The sequence below is a fragment of the Lutra lutra genome, chromosome 1 (genome assembly GCF_902655055.1).
Source record: "Lutra lutra chromosome 1, mLutLut1.2, whole genome shotgun sequence".
NCBI lineage: Eukaryota > Metazoa > Chordata > Mammalia > Carnivora > Mustelidae > Lutra > Lutra lutra.
The window spans coordinates 210,879,650-210,894,947 of record NC_062278.1 but is presented as its reverse complement, the minus strand read 5'-3'; the positions used below and the strand labels follow the sequence as shown (position 1 = coordinate 210,894,947).

Below are 15,298 nucleotides of genomic sequence, written 5' to 3'. Positions count from 1 at the left end.
CAGGACCTGCAGGGAGTCCTGAAGGTCTCTACCCACACCTCTTAGCCTGGTGCTCCCAGCACCAAGGGAGAAGCAGAACCACACAGAGGTCAACAACGCCACCAGATAGATGTGGATTAAAGTCCCATCCCAGGGAGCCTGGGTGGCTCAGTTGGTTAAGCGACTGCCTTCAGCTCAGGTCATGATCCCAGAGTTCTGGGATCTAGTCCCACGTTGGGCTCCCAGCTCCGCAGGGAGTTTGCTTCTCCCTCTGAACTTCTACTGTCTCGTGCTCTCTCACTCTCTCTCTCTCTCAGATAAATAAAATCTTTTAAAAAAAAAGAATCTTTTACAAAAAAATAAAATGAAATAAAGTCCCACCCCACCACTAGAGTACTGTGCAACCCTGGGGAAGGTGAGCAGCCTCTCTGTGCCTCGGTTTCCTCATTTGGAAAATAAGGATGAGCATTCCCACCACCAGAGACTGGTATGGGTTGAGCAGTCCTCCAATCCTGGCTGTTTACAGTCCCATCTCCTCCTAGTCCTCTCCTTCTACCGGCTCCCATGTGAAAATGTATCCCATCCCTAGAAATGTCCCCCAGCCCATTCCACTTCAAACTACTGACCTCCCACCTACTCTTCACAGAAAACTTCCTGAAAGAGTGTCTGCACTTGGGACTTGGAAATTCATTCATTCACTCATTCAACAAACACACGTTAAGTCCACACAATGAGGCGGAATCCAGGATACAAAAGGGTGTGAGAAAGAACTCTAGGGCTCAAGATGAGGAGACCGGGCAGGCCAAGTGAGCGCATGACTACAATACAAGGTGCCATGGGATATGAAGGCGAAGATAGCAGGAGGCACTGCCGAAGCCTCCAGAGCCTAAGCCAGGGGTCAAGGATGGGCACAGTGGACTCTGGGGCAGAGGGGGGCGGCAGGGACTTGGGGCCCTTCAGCACAGTTTCAGCCAGCCAGGAAGGAGGGACACAGTGAGGTAAGAGGGTCTGCGCCCACCCAGCGGAGAAGCCTGGAACGTGATCCCCGCGGCGACCTGAGCAGATGTGCACATGACCAGTGACCTGAATATGCATTTAACTGTGCGGAATGGGAGACCCGGGAGACGTCAGTAAGTCTCCAGGGGAATGAGGCCACTCACTGCGCAAACACAAAGAAAGGGGGCTGTCCACCTTTACACGTGTTTCTCTGACGTGGAGGTGGAAATCTCATTCCCATTCAAGCAGTTTCTACCGAGTCGTGCGGAGCTCCGAGTCTGGAGGAGAAAGTCATTACACGTGACAATGCACACGGAGGGCTGCCAAGTGCTGGGAGGAAGAGACAGGGGTGGCGGGGAGACTCGGCACCCCAGAAACACACCTGTGAGGGCGGAGACACCACCGCAGCCCCAGCTGAGCCTGCCAGAGGGGATACGAGATGACAAGCATGCCTAGGAGTACCCGCACTGAAGCTCTGGGGACAGACAGGTCTGCAACACCACGGGTGGGGACACACCGAGGGGGCAGGGTCCTGGAGGGAACAGGTGATGGGCATGTAGGGAGGAGCACGGGGTTGAGTGCAGCCACACAGAGGGCAGGTGGATGGGACTGGAAAGGGTCAGACAACAGGGAGCTCAGACAGCCTGAGCACAGCAGGGCGCAGATTCTAGCCCGATCTCAAGATCAAAAGAGGCCCTGGCCTCCCCAGAGCTCCCGAGGCTATCGCTCCTCCTAGCCTCTCAGAGAACAGCTCCCATCCATTCTGTCCTTCCTTTCTCCGCACAGTGGACCAGGCCCTGAGCAGACCCACGGGGTGACAGCTCAGCAGCAGGGGCCCCTAAGCAGCAGGGCACCGACTGCCTTCCTCTCACAGTGCTCCCAATTTGCCCTAAGTGTGCCCTGAATCTTCCCAAAATTCCTTTCCTAGATCAGTCACCCGGGGGTTCCAACGTCTCTGCCATGTGCTGAGCCCCGGCCCAATGTTTCACCATCCCTTACGCAGGCACGCTGCCCAGGACTCAGGGATCCCCAGGCCGATCGGGTCAGCAGCTCTCCATGCCCCTCCCCTGTTCTCTGAGGGTGGCCTCATCAGCCTCCCGGAACCCACTGCTCCTCTATAGAGCCTGGGTCCTCTAGGCACCAGGGATTCAGCAGGCTCCCGGATTCCATGGTGAGCAAAAGACACTCACCACTACCAAGGAGGGGCATCGTGGTCTACTCAGGGAACACATACAGAAGAGGAGCCCTGCTGGGAGGAACAGGGAGAGGAATTCCAATGGTCACTCCCCTGCTTGGAAAAGACTGTGTGGTGAAGAGTGCAACGTTCCAAGCCTCAGCCTGGCTCTTGAGGTGCCCCACAGCCATCCTCTGCCCCTGTTGGGCTAATTTCACTACTCCTTCCCTCTCCACCACACACGCATTCACCTGGATAGTCAGAGACACTTGCATACACTCGCGAGCACACAGCGCTCTATCCCTGCTCTCCTTCCTGCTCTGGCAGATTCTCTGCACACTGTGCACTGTATGCTCCTTGTCTGGGCACAAATTATTCCCTATGCCTGAAATGGACGGGGGGGGGAGGGGTTGTGCCCACTCAAGGCCAATTACCTCCCAGCCCCACAACTGACGCCCGACTTTAAAAACCTTCCAAATTCCCCCCAACTGAAATAACTCTCTCTCTCCTCTACATTCCCATAGCCCCAAACCTACAAATGGGACATTTCTTCATGTCCAAATTTTGTCAAGGCTACTCTCGTGCCTGGGGTCCCCTCCTTCCTACATTTTTAATTCTGGGGGTAGGGGGTGAGGCAGAAGTCTCACATTTCTTCTACTTCTTAGAATGCTGGCTCCGTAAGCAGGCCTTCCATAAACTTTTTTTTTTTTTAATAAACTTATTTCCTTGTTTGTTTGTTTACAGAACAGGTAAGATTTTGATGGAGCCTCAGGAGGGAGTGGGTGAGACGGCCACAGAGAGGCTGATGCTTGGGCAGACATGGCTTCGCCACTCAGCAGCAGAGTGAAGACAAGCCACGATGCCTCCCAGGGCCCAAGTTCCCCAGCCAAGGAGTGGGACTAATACAGTGCCGGCCCCGAGGATTACTTTAGGTCCCGGTAAAGCACAGCCTCTAACTCCAAAATGCGACTGTATCCATTACTGCCCTTCTTACTGCTGTCACGGAGACGGAGGAGCTGGCTTTATTTATAGAGAATCATGGGGGCTGGGAAGGGAAGTCAGGCAAGGCTACTAATCAGGGCCTGTTTGGCAAACATCAGATCACAGTCCTGACAGCTCGCCACACCAAATGGTCTTTGCCAAAAAATGAGAAAATGCTTTACTAAATGTTGGCTACACTGCAGTACGTATTGTACTCATTTTCACTCTCAACTAGTTGGCTGAGTCGCTCCCAACAGTCCTTTACTAGTTCTCAATCTTACTTATTTTCTTTTAAATAGGCAATCGCACACACAGCAGGTTAAGTGCTTAGTAGCTGTGAATTAAAGGATAATTCCAAGGGGCTAAAAGGCAAAATTAAGTCAAGAGGCCAAATGCCAATAGGACCAGCTTGGCGTGTAAGGAAACGCCGATCCCCTGGGGTCGTGTGTGGGTGAGAAACAACAGCACCAACCCTTACGCACTCAGCAACCGCGGGCGTCTGCTCCGCCCCTGCGGAGTCCTCTTCTCCGCAGAGAAAGTGTCCCCAGTGGACACAGGGGTCCGAAACTGCAGACCCAGAGACCGTTCAGGGTCTTGATCAAGAAAACTCCCAACAGGAGAAAGGTTCTCCACAGCACACATCCAGGTCTGCCGGGTCCGAGCACCTCCAGCCACAAACAATGCCGTTTCTAGGGTGCCAGAGAATTTAGAGGGCTACTCCATGCCCAAACTTCCCAGTCCTGGCTTAACAATCTCCGTGAGGACCTCGCCCTCAACAGGCCTGTTCTCTCTCTCTCTCTCTTTTTTCCCTGTTTATTCTTTGCCCCTTTAAAAGCAGTCCAAAAGGGCTGGACGCCTGGGTGGCTCAGTTGGTTGGACAACTGCCTTCGGCTCAGGTCATGATCCCGGGGTCCCGGGATGGAGTCCCACATCGGGCTCCCAGCTCCATGGGGAGTCTGCTTCTCCCTCTGACCTTCTCCTTGCTCATGCTCTCTCTCACTATCTCTCTCTCAAATAAATAAATTTAAAAAAAAAATCTTAAAAAAAAAAAAAAAAAAAAAAGGCAGTCCAAAAGGGGCGCCTGGGTGGCTCAGTGGGTTAAAGCCTCTGCCTTCGGCTCAGGTCATGATCCCAGGGTCCTGGGATCGAGCCCCGCGTCGGGCTCTCTGCTCAGCAGGGAGCCTGCTTCCCCCTCTCTCTCTGCCTGCCTCTCTGCCTACTTGTGATCTCTCTCTCTGTCAAATAATTAAATAAAATCTTTTAAAAAATAAATAAATAAATAAAATAAAAGCAGTCCAAAAGAAGATCGTTTCCTTTTCCCACTGGGTACTTAAAACTGAGAACATCCGTTGTGGATTAAGAAAAGCCAATTTTCTGTGGCTCGACAGGCGTGCTTGTTGCTGTCATTAGTAAATCAGAGAAGCCCTCTCCACACCCCACAGCACAAGTGGAGAGACTTGCGGAGCCCTGCGAAAGGGTGGGGGCCTGGCCTTCAGGATGCTGGCCCTCAAGGACTCCCTCACCAGTGCGCTGGATGCCTGCCTCTCCACCCAGGAGACAGAACATTTCCACTGACTGACTACTGGCAGCTACAGACACTGCTCCTGGCTGCTCTCTGGAGCATGCAGCCCCTGCCTGCCCGCTGCAGGGGCTCGGGACACAGCAGGGACAGAGCTGCTCCTGCCCTCCCAGGAGCCCATGGTGTGGTGTCCACGGCCGAGAACACGGCCATTGGAACTGCAGTCTGACCCAAGCTCCCCAGTTCCCTGGGAGGCCTGAAACCTTTGATTTTAGCACTGTCCTCCTTCGTTTCCTTGTTCAGAAACGAGCACAGGGACAGTGACAATGACACTTTCCTAATGGGAAGTCAGTGGTGAATGGGCCCAAAGTGAGTGTCCAACCTCCCTCCTTTCTTCTGGCAAGAACTGCAGCCCAAATCTCCCGCCGGCACCGAGTCAGCAGCGTCAGGGAAGGGGGTTCCGACGGGGCGGGAGGGGTGCTGAGCAGCCAGTCCGAAAGGCTGCACACACCTGCTTCTCCAGTCCTGCTGGAACGGAAGAGGGAAAAGAGGCAGGAAGACCCAGTCCCCCTGCCGGTGCTCTCATTTCCAAGCCAGCGGAGCCAATCCATTCCACTTCTGCAGGCTGCCGCCCGACCTCCCCCAGGCGTTGCCCTCGGGCTCCTACTTATCTATCTGTACCTGGGAGCCCAGCTCCAGCTGTGCCATCTGAAGGCCAGGGGCTCAGTTTTTTTCTTCTTGGTCCCAGACCAGCACGGGGTAGGTGCTCAGCACACGGTACCTGACGCTGCCCCCGGGAGCTAGGCTACTTCTCAACTGCTCCTAAATGTGGGCTCCCACCAGGCCTGGAGGGCCCACTGCAAGGTGATGGGTCTTGTCTCACCTGACCCAACCACCCACCTGTCACCGCCCAGGAAGGCTGGCTGAACTCATCGCACCTGCCTCCTTTCCAAACTCAGAAAGCACCCCCCCCCCCCCCGCACAAATAACCATCCCACACGCTCCTTCACTCCTCCGATCACCAACCCCTTCTGCTCTTCTGGAAACGACCTCAGGCCAGGTTGCTCTTTCTCACTGCATGCCCACATCACAACAAATGTCTCTGAGCTAGTCCTCAGCTCTGCCCATTCTCTGTGTAAGCATTCAGATCTGGACGTGTCACTCCACTCCCCAAAAACCTGCCATAGCTCCTCCCTGCCTCACATACTGTGCACCGGCCCTACTATTCTGCCATTCATATGACAGAGGATTACTGAGTACCTGAGGAACAAGGACGAATTAAAACAGGCCTCTGTGGACCTACTCTATGTGGTGGGGGAGACTGACCATCAATTTAATAATCCTACCAAGAGAAAATTACAGACTGGCATGTGGAAAAGTACAGAATATCCCCACAGGCAACAACAGAGAAGTGGGCCAACCTGTCAGGGAAGGCTTTACCCAAGGAAGTGATGTGCCAGCTGAGATATGAAGAGGAGTAGAGGTTAACCCAGAAATAAAGTGGGGCGGGGGGAGAACATCCCAGAAAGGGGGCAATAAAAGCATGTGCAAAGGTCCTGAGGCAAGAGGGAATGTCACCTGAGCAAGCAACTGAAAGAAAGGCCCAGGGGCTAGGGCACATGGGTACTTCAGTCAGTTAAGTATCTGCCTTCATCTAGGTCATGAGGATGGGATCAAGTCCCACATCAGGCTCCCTGCTCAGCAAGGAGTTTGCTTCTCTGTCTCCCTCTGCCCCTACCCCCTACTCATGCGCATGCTCACCTCTCAAATAAATAAAATCTTTTTAAAAACAAACAAACAAACAAACAAAAAGGGCCCAGGGGCCGCAGGGCAGAGCAAACAGGGAAGGCAGATCTGGGAAGCATGGGATGCAGGTGAGCAACACACTGGATGGGGCAGAAGCCAAATTCCAGTCTGCAGACAGTGCCGGTCAGCCTTCCTGGCACCACCCTTCCCAGCTTTCCACCCATGTATACAAAAAGAGAAATGACTTTGTGTCAGCGGGTCTGAAATGTAATCAGTAAATCGGTTCTACCATCAAGAGTACAGCAATCCCACCCAGAAGGCATGGCCAGACGGAAGTCGAAGGACTTCCTGGCTGTTTGTGGTCATCTACAACCTCTACTTCCCTCTAGCACCTTGTGACAGTGAGGGCTGGGCCCACGACAACGGACAGAGCATTCTAAGTTGGAGCAGCCCTCTGGGCCACCCAGCAGGCAGGTCTCCTTCCCACTACCCCTCCCACCACCACCACCAGTGGCCACTCTCTAGGCAAGCAGACACCCTGTCAGTCCCTTTTGTCTCAGGCCACTCGGTAGGCCAGGCACAAACTGTGTCCCATTTACCAAACGACCTTCTTCCTTTAATCCCTAAGTCACCCTAGTTAAAAGAAGGCTATGGACCCCAGGGTCCCCAGCCCTGGCCTCACATTTAGGCCCTTTGAGCTGGAATTCCAGCGTCTTGGCTTCTGTTTATTCTGCTTTGCCTGTCTGAAAAAGCATTCCTTCCTCTCTTCCCAGCCTCCCCACAGCCCAGCCAAAATGCACCTTCTCCACGCAGCCCTCTCCCAAGTGCTATCCAGCCCTCATCCAGCTCAGACCACCCGTGGCCTGTGCCACCGTGGCCTGGACCAAGCCGACCCTCCTCGTGGCTGGGCATGGCTCACTCATTGCTGCATCAGCCATGAAGCACCAAACACCCACTCGAGCAGGGGAACCTATAAAGACAATAAGGCAACTTCTGTTTCTCCCATGACTTTCCAGAGAGAGGAGATAAAACAGTAAAATAAGAATTTAAACAAGTGATCTTCTCTCCATCAGATTCCCAGTATCTAGAGGTTAGGTGGCACAACCACTGTTTAAAACCAAATGAGGGGGCGCCTGGGTGGCTCAGTGGGTTAAGCCGCTGCCTTCGGCTCAGGTCATGATCCCAGGTCCTGGGTTCGAGCCCCACATCGGGCTTACTGCTCAGCGGGGAGCCTGCTTCCTCCTCTCTCTCTGCCTGCCTCTCTGCCTACTTGTGATTTCTCTCTGTCAAATAAATAAAATCTTTAAAAAAAAAAAATAAAAAAAATAAAACCAAATGAGATCTCACACTGTTGGATGCCTGGCAGTTAAAAAAATCAAAAGGGGGGACGCCTGGGTGGCTCAGTTGGTTGGACGACTGCCTTCGGCTTGGGTCATGATCCCGGAGTTCCCGGATCGAGTCCCGCATGGGGCTCCCAGCTCCACGGGGAGTCTGCTTCTCCCTCTGACCTTCTCCTCGCTCATGCTCTCTCTCATTGTCTCTTTCTCAAATAAATAAAATCTTAAAAAAAAAAAAAATCAAAAGGGGTGCCTGGGTGGCTCAGTCAGTTAAGCATCCACCTCTTGATTTCAGCTCAGGTCTTGAACTCAAGGTAGTGAGTTCAAGCCCGCATTGGGCTCCATGCTGGGCATGGAGCCTACTTAAAAAATAAAACAAACAGAACCTACAAGGCAACACAGAGCCCCTGGCCTGCTTTAGATGAGCAGTGTCAGCGAGCTTGCTGGGTGTGACCTATCATAGGCCTCCGGCCCTCAGTTAACCCCTTCATAAAGTGAGGCTAAGACTGATCAGGATGGCCCAGGAGGATACAGTGAGCAATGCAAAATGCCTTTCCTGATCAGTCCATGGCTCCTGAGGCTTCCCCGACCTCACACGTGAGACCGTAAACTCCACTTCAGTTCTCACCGCCAAGATCACTTTGCCCTGGCACACACCACGTATCTGCTCATTTCCTTCCATCTGTGCCCCGCTCCTGAGAACCTTGGCTCCATGGGACAGGGCTGTCTTCAGGTTCACTGCTACATCCCACTGCCCAGGAGGGGATAGAGAAGATGCCTAATACAGTCTGCTGAATGAACGGTGTGCACGGGGTGTGGACCTTCCACTGTCAGGAGGCAGATACAGGATACAGAGTTACTCCCAATTTGCACATGGAGAAACTGAGAGACAGAAAATACCAAACAGCTGAGGGCACTGAAAGGACATCTGGGGACCCTAACATTGAAAACACACACCCTGAAGGGACCTCAAATGATAATGGGGTGGGAGAGGCATCTTTGAGGAAGATTGTGGAGTAGTCTGCCAAGTGGACGTTGGCTGCTCAGGTGAAGTCTGAGTGGGGAGACCCTGAGAGCACCCCCTGCGTAGCTGTCGAGATGCCTCTCATCGGGGTGGTGGCAGTCGTGTCCGTCCGTCAGCAAAATAACGTGAAGGGGCCTGAGGCACCAGAGAGCAGACACTCAGTTCTCAGATACCGTCTGATCAAAGACAGTTCACTTCCCAGATCAGTTGATCGAGTGAAGAACCAGGCATGGGAAAGTTGCTTTAAAGTTCAAAATTGGGGCACCTGAATGGCTCAGTTGGTTAAGCATCTGCCTTCGGCTCAGGTCATGATCTCAGGGTCCTGGGATCCGGCCCCACGTTGGGCTCTCAGCTCAGCAGGGAGTCTGCTTCTCCCTCTCCCTCTGTGCTCTAATAAAAATAAATAAAAATCTTTAAAAAATAATAAGGTTCAAAATGGGGCGGAGGGAGCAAAATTTACATGTTCTTGCTTAACTGGGAGCTACTCAGTCCACAAACCAGGCCAATGCAGCTCAATAAGATAAAGAGCCAGGGAATTCTGGATCTTACAGGGTAGGGCCAGTCTTTACCCTAAAACCTGACTCTACTCACCAACTTATACCACATCACCATTAGCATTCTTTTTTTTTTTTTAAAGATTTTATTTATTTGACAGAGAGAGAGACAGCACAAGTAGGCAGAACGGCAGGCAGAGGAAGAGAGAAGCGGGCTCTCTGCTGAGCAGGGAGCCTTAAGTGGGGCTCAATCCCAGGACCCTCAAATCATGACTTGAGCTGAAGGCAGACGCTTAACCAACTGAGCCACCCAGGCGCCCCTACCATTAACATTCTAGTAAAACAGAGCAAGTAGCAATTATTTTAGAGAAAAAAACAAGGGACGAAAGGACAAACAAGTGCTCCAAGCACTTGACATTCACTGCAGACACGTTCACCGGGTGTTGTTCTGGGCTAGGTGCCCAGCAGGCTGCCTGGAAGAGGGGAAAGAGCAGGGCTCTGCAGGCAGACGGATGTGGGGTCAACCCACTAACTACGGGACTTTGACAAGTGACTTAAATCTCTGTGGGTCTCAGTCTCCCGTTTGCAAAATAGGAATAAAAACCTTAGAACCTGGCATCCATTAAAAAGACAATGTATCTCAAGTGCCTCGGCAGAGGAAGCCCATGACAAAGGAGGAGGATCCCAGTGGCAAGGGGGAGGGGATGGAACGCCTTGGGCACAGGGCACTCTCTTCATCAATAAGCCCAATGCTTTCCGTGTGCTTCCTGGGTCAAGGGCCACACAAGGGACCCACAGAAGGTACAGGAGGGAGAATTGTCATTGAGGTGGGACTGAGGGAAGACACCACCAAGGAAGCCCTCTGAGAGTGGCCTCCAATGGGCAGGAGGTAGGGTAGGCTGCAGCAGGAGATCACAGCATGAGGTGGAGGGATATGGAAGGGAACACTGGGCAGAGCAAGGGCTTACATGGAAATGGTGGCAGTGTGGGAGAGCAAGCCGGTAAGGTCAGGAGGAGCAGGCCCAGGGGGCGTGGGAATGCTGAACCAGGATCAGTCAAGCTGGACATAGGGAGGGGAGTGAAATGGGGAGCAGCTGGAGGTTTCTGGAGCGGGGGGTGGGGGAGGTTGTTGCGCAGAATGAACTATGAGGAAGAGGCTAAGCAGGAAGGGGGACAGCAAACAAAAACAAACTTGCGGATGTGGTAAGGAGGCGGCCAATTCCAGCGGGCAGCGGACAGGGGTGGGATGGGGGGCTGGAAAGGGAGAAACAGGAGGCTGGACTCCAGAAGGGTCTCAGTGGGGAAAGGGCACACTCTGTAGGGAGACCCTACAATGGAAGCAGACAGAGAGAAAGAAGGCAGAAGACAGAATGAAGGCCAACTGGTGGGTTACAATGCCCAGTGTTGTGGGGTTCAAGGACAACCAACGACAGACCACTGGAGATAAGGATGGCATGGTGACCAATAACTTACGAGACCATATGGTACAAAGCAGATGAGGGACACAGGTGAATTTCTGAGAAAGAGAAATCACTGAGACACCAATGGAGGGAAAAATCAACCCTAGACTCCTGACTCTTCAAATGAGCAAGATTTGTATTCAGGGTCAGAAGAGACTGTACAGGGAAAGAGGTGCCATAGATTCTGGGGAGTACGGAGCAGACCAGGAAAGATGCTGATGCGAAAAGTGCTGGAGACAGAGGGGAAACATGCTGTCCCACTCCCCTCTGCAAACCTGCTGGCAACGGCTTTATTCATCTTAAATGGACCATCCATGTTCCAAGTGCACCCTACACCTCAGTCCAACTAGAGCACAGCCTCATGCTCTAGGGGCTCCATGACTGCCCCCAACCAGAAATCATCCTGGAATCATATCCACGCTTCCCCAGTAATAATCTGTGAACCTGTGTGATCTCAGCTAGACTAAAAACACCTGGAAGTGCTATGACTCTCACCTAGCTCCATAGGAACACCTGGTGCCAAACTTCACCTAAGAACAGTATAGAGAAATGTTGCCGTAACTACCTGAAGGAAGAAAACCTGGTTTCTTTCAACAAGCATACAAAGGAACACAAAAAACACAGAAGTGAGCGACCTAAAGTTGTCACAGGCTCCTGGCTATCAGTCTCTTGCAACTCCTCCTTCAATTTTGCTCCCGTCCCGCACGTAGGGAAGAAGAGCCACCTGTAAATGGCACTGGTAGGTGTAACTCACTGGTTCCTGCCTAATGAGTTTACCTGACGCCTCCTGGGTGCTGGTCACAAGAGCAAGAGTTTGCACCTGCTCTGACTGGGTGCCTGGTCTCACGCAGAAACAGACATCTGCAGACCATGAATGGTGCTGAGGGGTGTGTGGAGGAGACACATTGCCAGTGGGATGGAAGAGGGGGCCCCACTTAGGACAAGTGATCAGCAAAGGCCTCCGGGAAGGAATGACATCTGAGCTAGCACCTGAAGAAAGCAAAAGAACCAGGTACCAAAAGCACCAAGTGAAGAAACACGGACGAGAACTTCAGGAAGAGCAGCCAGTGGGGACACCCTGAGACAGAGGACAGAGGAAGTTTGGACAGGACAGGACAGTTTGGACAGAGGACAGGACAGAGAAAGTTTGGACTATGGGAGGAGCAGAAAATCAGCAAGTATGGCTGTAGCACGAGGAAAGCACGAGGCAGGAGAGGGCAGGCAGGCACCAGACCAGCAAGGCTTCCTGAGAAGGAACTGGGATATTTATTTCAAAAGGTGCTAAGCAGGTGAATCACATGACCCGATTTATGTTTTCAGACCTTAACAAACAGTGGCAAACCACTGCCTTCCTCCAAAGCTAATCCTTCATCAGTAAAATAAGAATTCCCCTCTCCTTGCTGTGTGCATAAGCGCCAACGTGGTAGAAAGCACTAAAACTCTAAATCACTCAATAAACATTAGCCAATGTCATCATCAAAGTTCAGATTAGGGCTACTGTGAAAATTTTGTAAGTTTTAAAAAGATTCCCCCCCAAAACCGGGAGCACTTTCTCATTAAGTGAGCCTAAGTGAGTATCACCACCACCCCCCCACACACAAACACACCCTAAACTGTAGCCAACTGGCTATTAGCAATAATACCCACATCTGCATGGCACCTAGTTTACACAGCACTTTTGTATCTTTGGAAGAACATGTTAATTAATAACCACTGGTCTTTAATACTTTTAATTTAGTGACAGTGTTACAAACTGGCTAGTTCTTGTAAGATTTAACAGGTATGCATGTCTCTCTCCTTGGAACAGCTGGTCAGTCATGCCAACCTGCCTATCCGCTCTCTTAAGGTTTAGCATTCTTGCTGCTGTGGTCTACATTCCCATTTGTCCCAATCTGCCAGAGAATTAAATGACGATAATAATTACAGTATCACTGAGTGCTCTCATATGCCAGGCACAGTTCTAAGTGCTTTTACATGCTTAATCTTCACATTTTCCTAATTTTTTTTATATTCCCATTTTCCAAATGAGTCCTAAGCGCTTTACCCAAGGAGACTAAGAATGATAGAGCCAAGAACTAAACACAAGATATGACCCTGTATTCTCACTCTTAATCCCAACTCTGTGCTAGATAATTCAGACAAAATGTCTATAATATTGTGCTTGGTACAACATAGGTAGGTATTCAGTCAATAACAGCAGCTGTTATTAGCAGGGCACAGGTAGTTTCTAGATCCCATGAGAGTGTCACCTCCGAGAGAGCAGCGACCTTGTCTGGGCCACTGCTGCGCTCCCAGCACCTGGACCAAAGCACATTTGACGGATAAATGAATGAACGTCCCTCCCAGAAAGCAGGGCTGCCTGCGCAAGGCTCTTTTTTGCACGTATGTGTGGCGCCACTGTTACTGCCCCTTAGTAAGACCACCAGGCGTATATGAGGGCACAGACATGACCCAGAGACGTGCGATCTCCCCTTTCTCGATTCAAGGGTGGCGGCAACAGCTCCCAAGGAATTGAGGGATGAGTCCAGAATCGCACTGCGGAAGGGTCCTGGCTCTGGCAGGGCTCTGCCTTCGCCAGGGGGACTGGGACCCGGCAGGAAACAAAGACTCGCGGGGCCGACGCACCGGCAGAAAGGATCACTCCCCTCGCCCACCTCTCCGTATGAGAGCCCAGTGCCACCGTGCATCGCCCGGTCTGGGAGCGGCGGCGAAGGCCGGGCGTGGAGCCGTGGCTGGGCTCCGGACTGTGCAGACACAAGCAGCGACCCCGCTTGTACACCGCCCGCAGAGGGTCGTCAGGGCGCGGGAGGCCGCGAGCCGGGCCGGCCTGTCACCTTCAGGACCGCCCGCCCACTCGCCCGCCCTCCGCGGGGGCCGCTCAGCGCTAGCCGCCGCTGCCCGGCTGGGCCTCCCTGCACATCGGCCTCACCGCAGTGTCCACCTCGCGCCCCGGCGCTGCACCTCCGCCCACCGGCCCGTACCTGCTGAGAGAGCGGGATGAGCGGAGCCGCCATCTTCCCGCGGACTCGGGCTCCGAGCGCCGGGGAAACGGGGGCGGGGCCGCGCGTGCGCACGGGTGCGAGGGGCGGTGCGCGCGCAGCGGAGTCCGGGAGAGGGCAGGGCTGAGGCAGGGCTGCGCACGCGCGACTCAACCTAAAGGGGCGGGGTCGAGGGCGGGGCCGTACACACCTAGCCGTGGCCGAGAGGGGGCGGGGCCGGGGAGGAGCGCAGGCCTCCGAGTGTGTGCGTAGCTTCTCTGACCCCTTCCCCCCCATCCCCCCACCCCCCCAGGCCCGCCTTCCTGCCGGGCACCTGGCGGAATGACAGCAAATCATTCCTGGCAAACACCTGTGGGGGGTTGTTTCCCACCCCGCAGAGGGTCAGGAACCGTGCTCAGCAACAATCCCTGTTTCTAGGATAGGGTGGATGTTGTGGGGGGGCGGTGGCTGGCAGGTGCTTATGTCTGTGTGATAATTTCCCAGCTGCCACTTTCTAGCAGGGTGACCTTGGCAAGTCACTTATGTACTTTCTCTGAACCCCCAGTCCCCTTCTGAGAAGAGGGGATGGTAATATGGTTTGCTGTCCTACCTCCACATCTCACACCATGCCTGGCCCAGAACAGGTGCCTGATGTGTTTGCTGGAGAACAGGTACTGGAGGGGGCTTTTATTTCTTTAGACGTTTCGTCTTCCATTGGCTAGGTCCACACACTCATCTGTGGCCAGTTTCCACTAACAGGACGAGGAATAACGGTCCAGCCAGGCAGCTGACCACAGCCACACAAGGTTTTCTTGGGGCAAGTGGGCCTCCTTTACCTGGTCTCCTGTGATGGCCACATACAGAGTCTGGCCAGGAGCCCTGCCCCAGGCAGGCAAGCTAGAAGGCCATGTGATTTCAGGGGTGGGCACAGCTTCCTGTTCATGTCTTCCATTTTGTAGTCAAACTGCTGCTGGTCTCATGAGACACCCCTGAGCCAAGAGCAACAAGATAAGACCATGTATCATCTGGTCTTGTCTTGGACCGTTCTGACATCTGAGCTCTAAGTTTTCAGTCTGGTTATGCCTCCTTCACCCCTCGGTTCCCTGTAAAAAAAAAGTAAGGGGAAGCCACCAGAGGGTTTTGAACATGATCAGATTTGTGTCCTAGGATGGCAACTCTCGATGCAGCAGCCCAAGTAGTCTGAGCACTGATGGATGGACAGGAGTGGGCCGGCTGGAAAGCCGGAGAGGTGGTCCACGTGCGGAGATGGAGGTTTTTAGCTGTCTTGCATGCTTTATCCATCTGTGTTCCATAAGGCAAAGTCAAGTCATTCTTAGATAGCCAACTGAGGACATTTGATATAGGAGAATGAGTATGAAAGTATGACAAAAACAGAACAGGAATATAAAGTTACCTAAAGATTAGTAACTATAGGAAGCTGCTAGCCCTTCTAGGGCTAAAGGCCAAAAGGGGAAAAGGTGTTACCCAAAACCCATCATCACTGGGCCCTGAGCGGGAACCCAGATGTCCACTCTCAGCAGCCACTGCTGTTTGCCATCGCTCAAGTCCCTGCTGTTTTTCTCACCACTGTCTAAGGGGCCACCAGAAAC

The 15,298-nt window shown here is 52.9% G+C and overlaps 1 protein-coding gene across 8 annotated transcripts in view; it reads right to left on the bottom strand.

Annotated features, from left to right (window-relative positions):
• The window catches only part of EPS15L1 (epidermal growth factor receptor pathway substrate 15 like 1), a 95,362-nt gene extending 81,595 nt beyond the window's left edge, over nucleotides 1-13,767 (bottom strand). For 6 of the 8 annotated variants that reach the window (XM_047698859.1, XM_047698865.1, XM_047698882.1 and 3 more), the window contains exon 1: nucleotides 13,692-13,739. In XM_047698859.1, the coding sequence (XP_047554815.1) occupies nucleotides 13,692-13,724 (33 nt within the window). In that variant the 5' untranslated portion in view covers nucleotides 13,725-13,739. Of the gene's footprint in view, nucleotides 1-9,021; nucleotides 9,069-13,691 lie in introns of those variants that run through there. The other 2 variants (XM_047698852.1, XM_047698869.1) reach the window with 2 other exon arrangements.
• Between the last annotated feature and the right edge of the window lie 1,531 nt (nucleotides 13,768-15,298).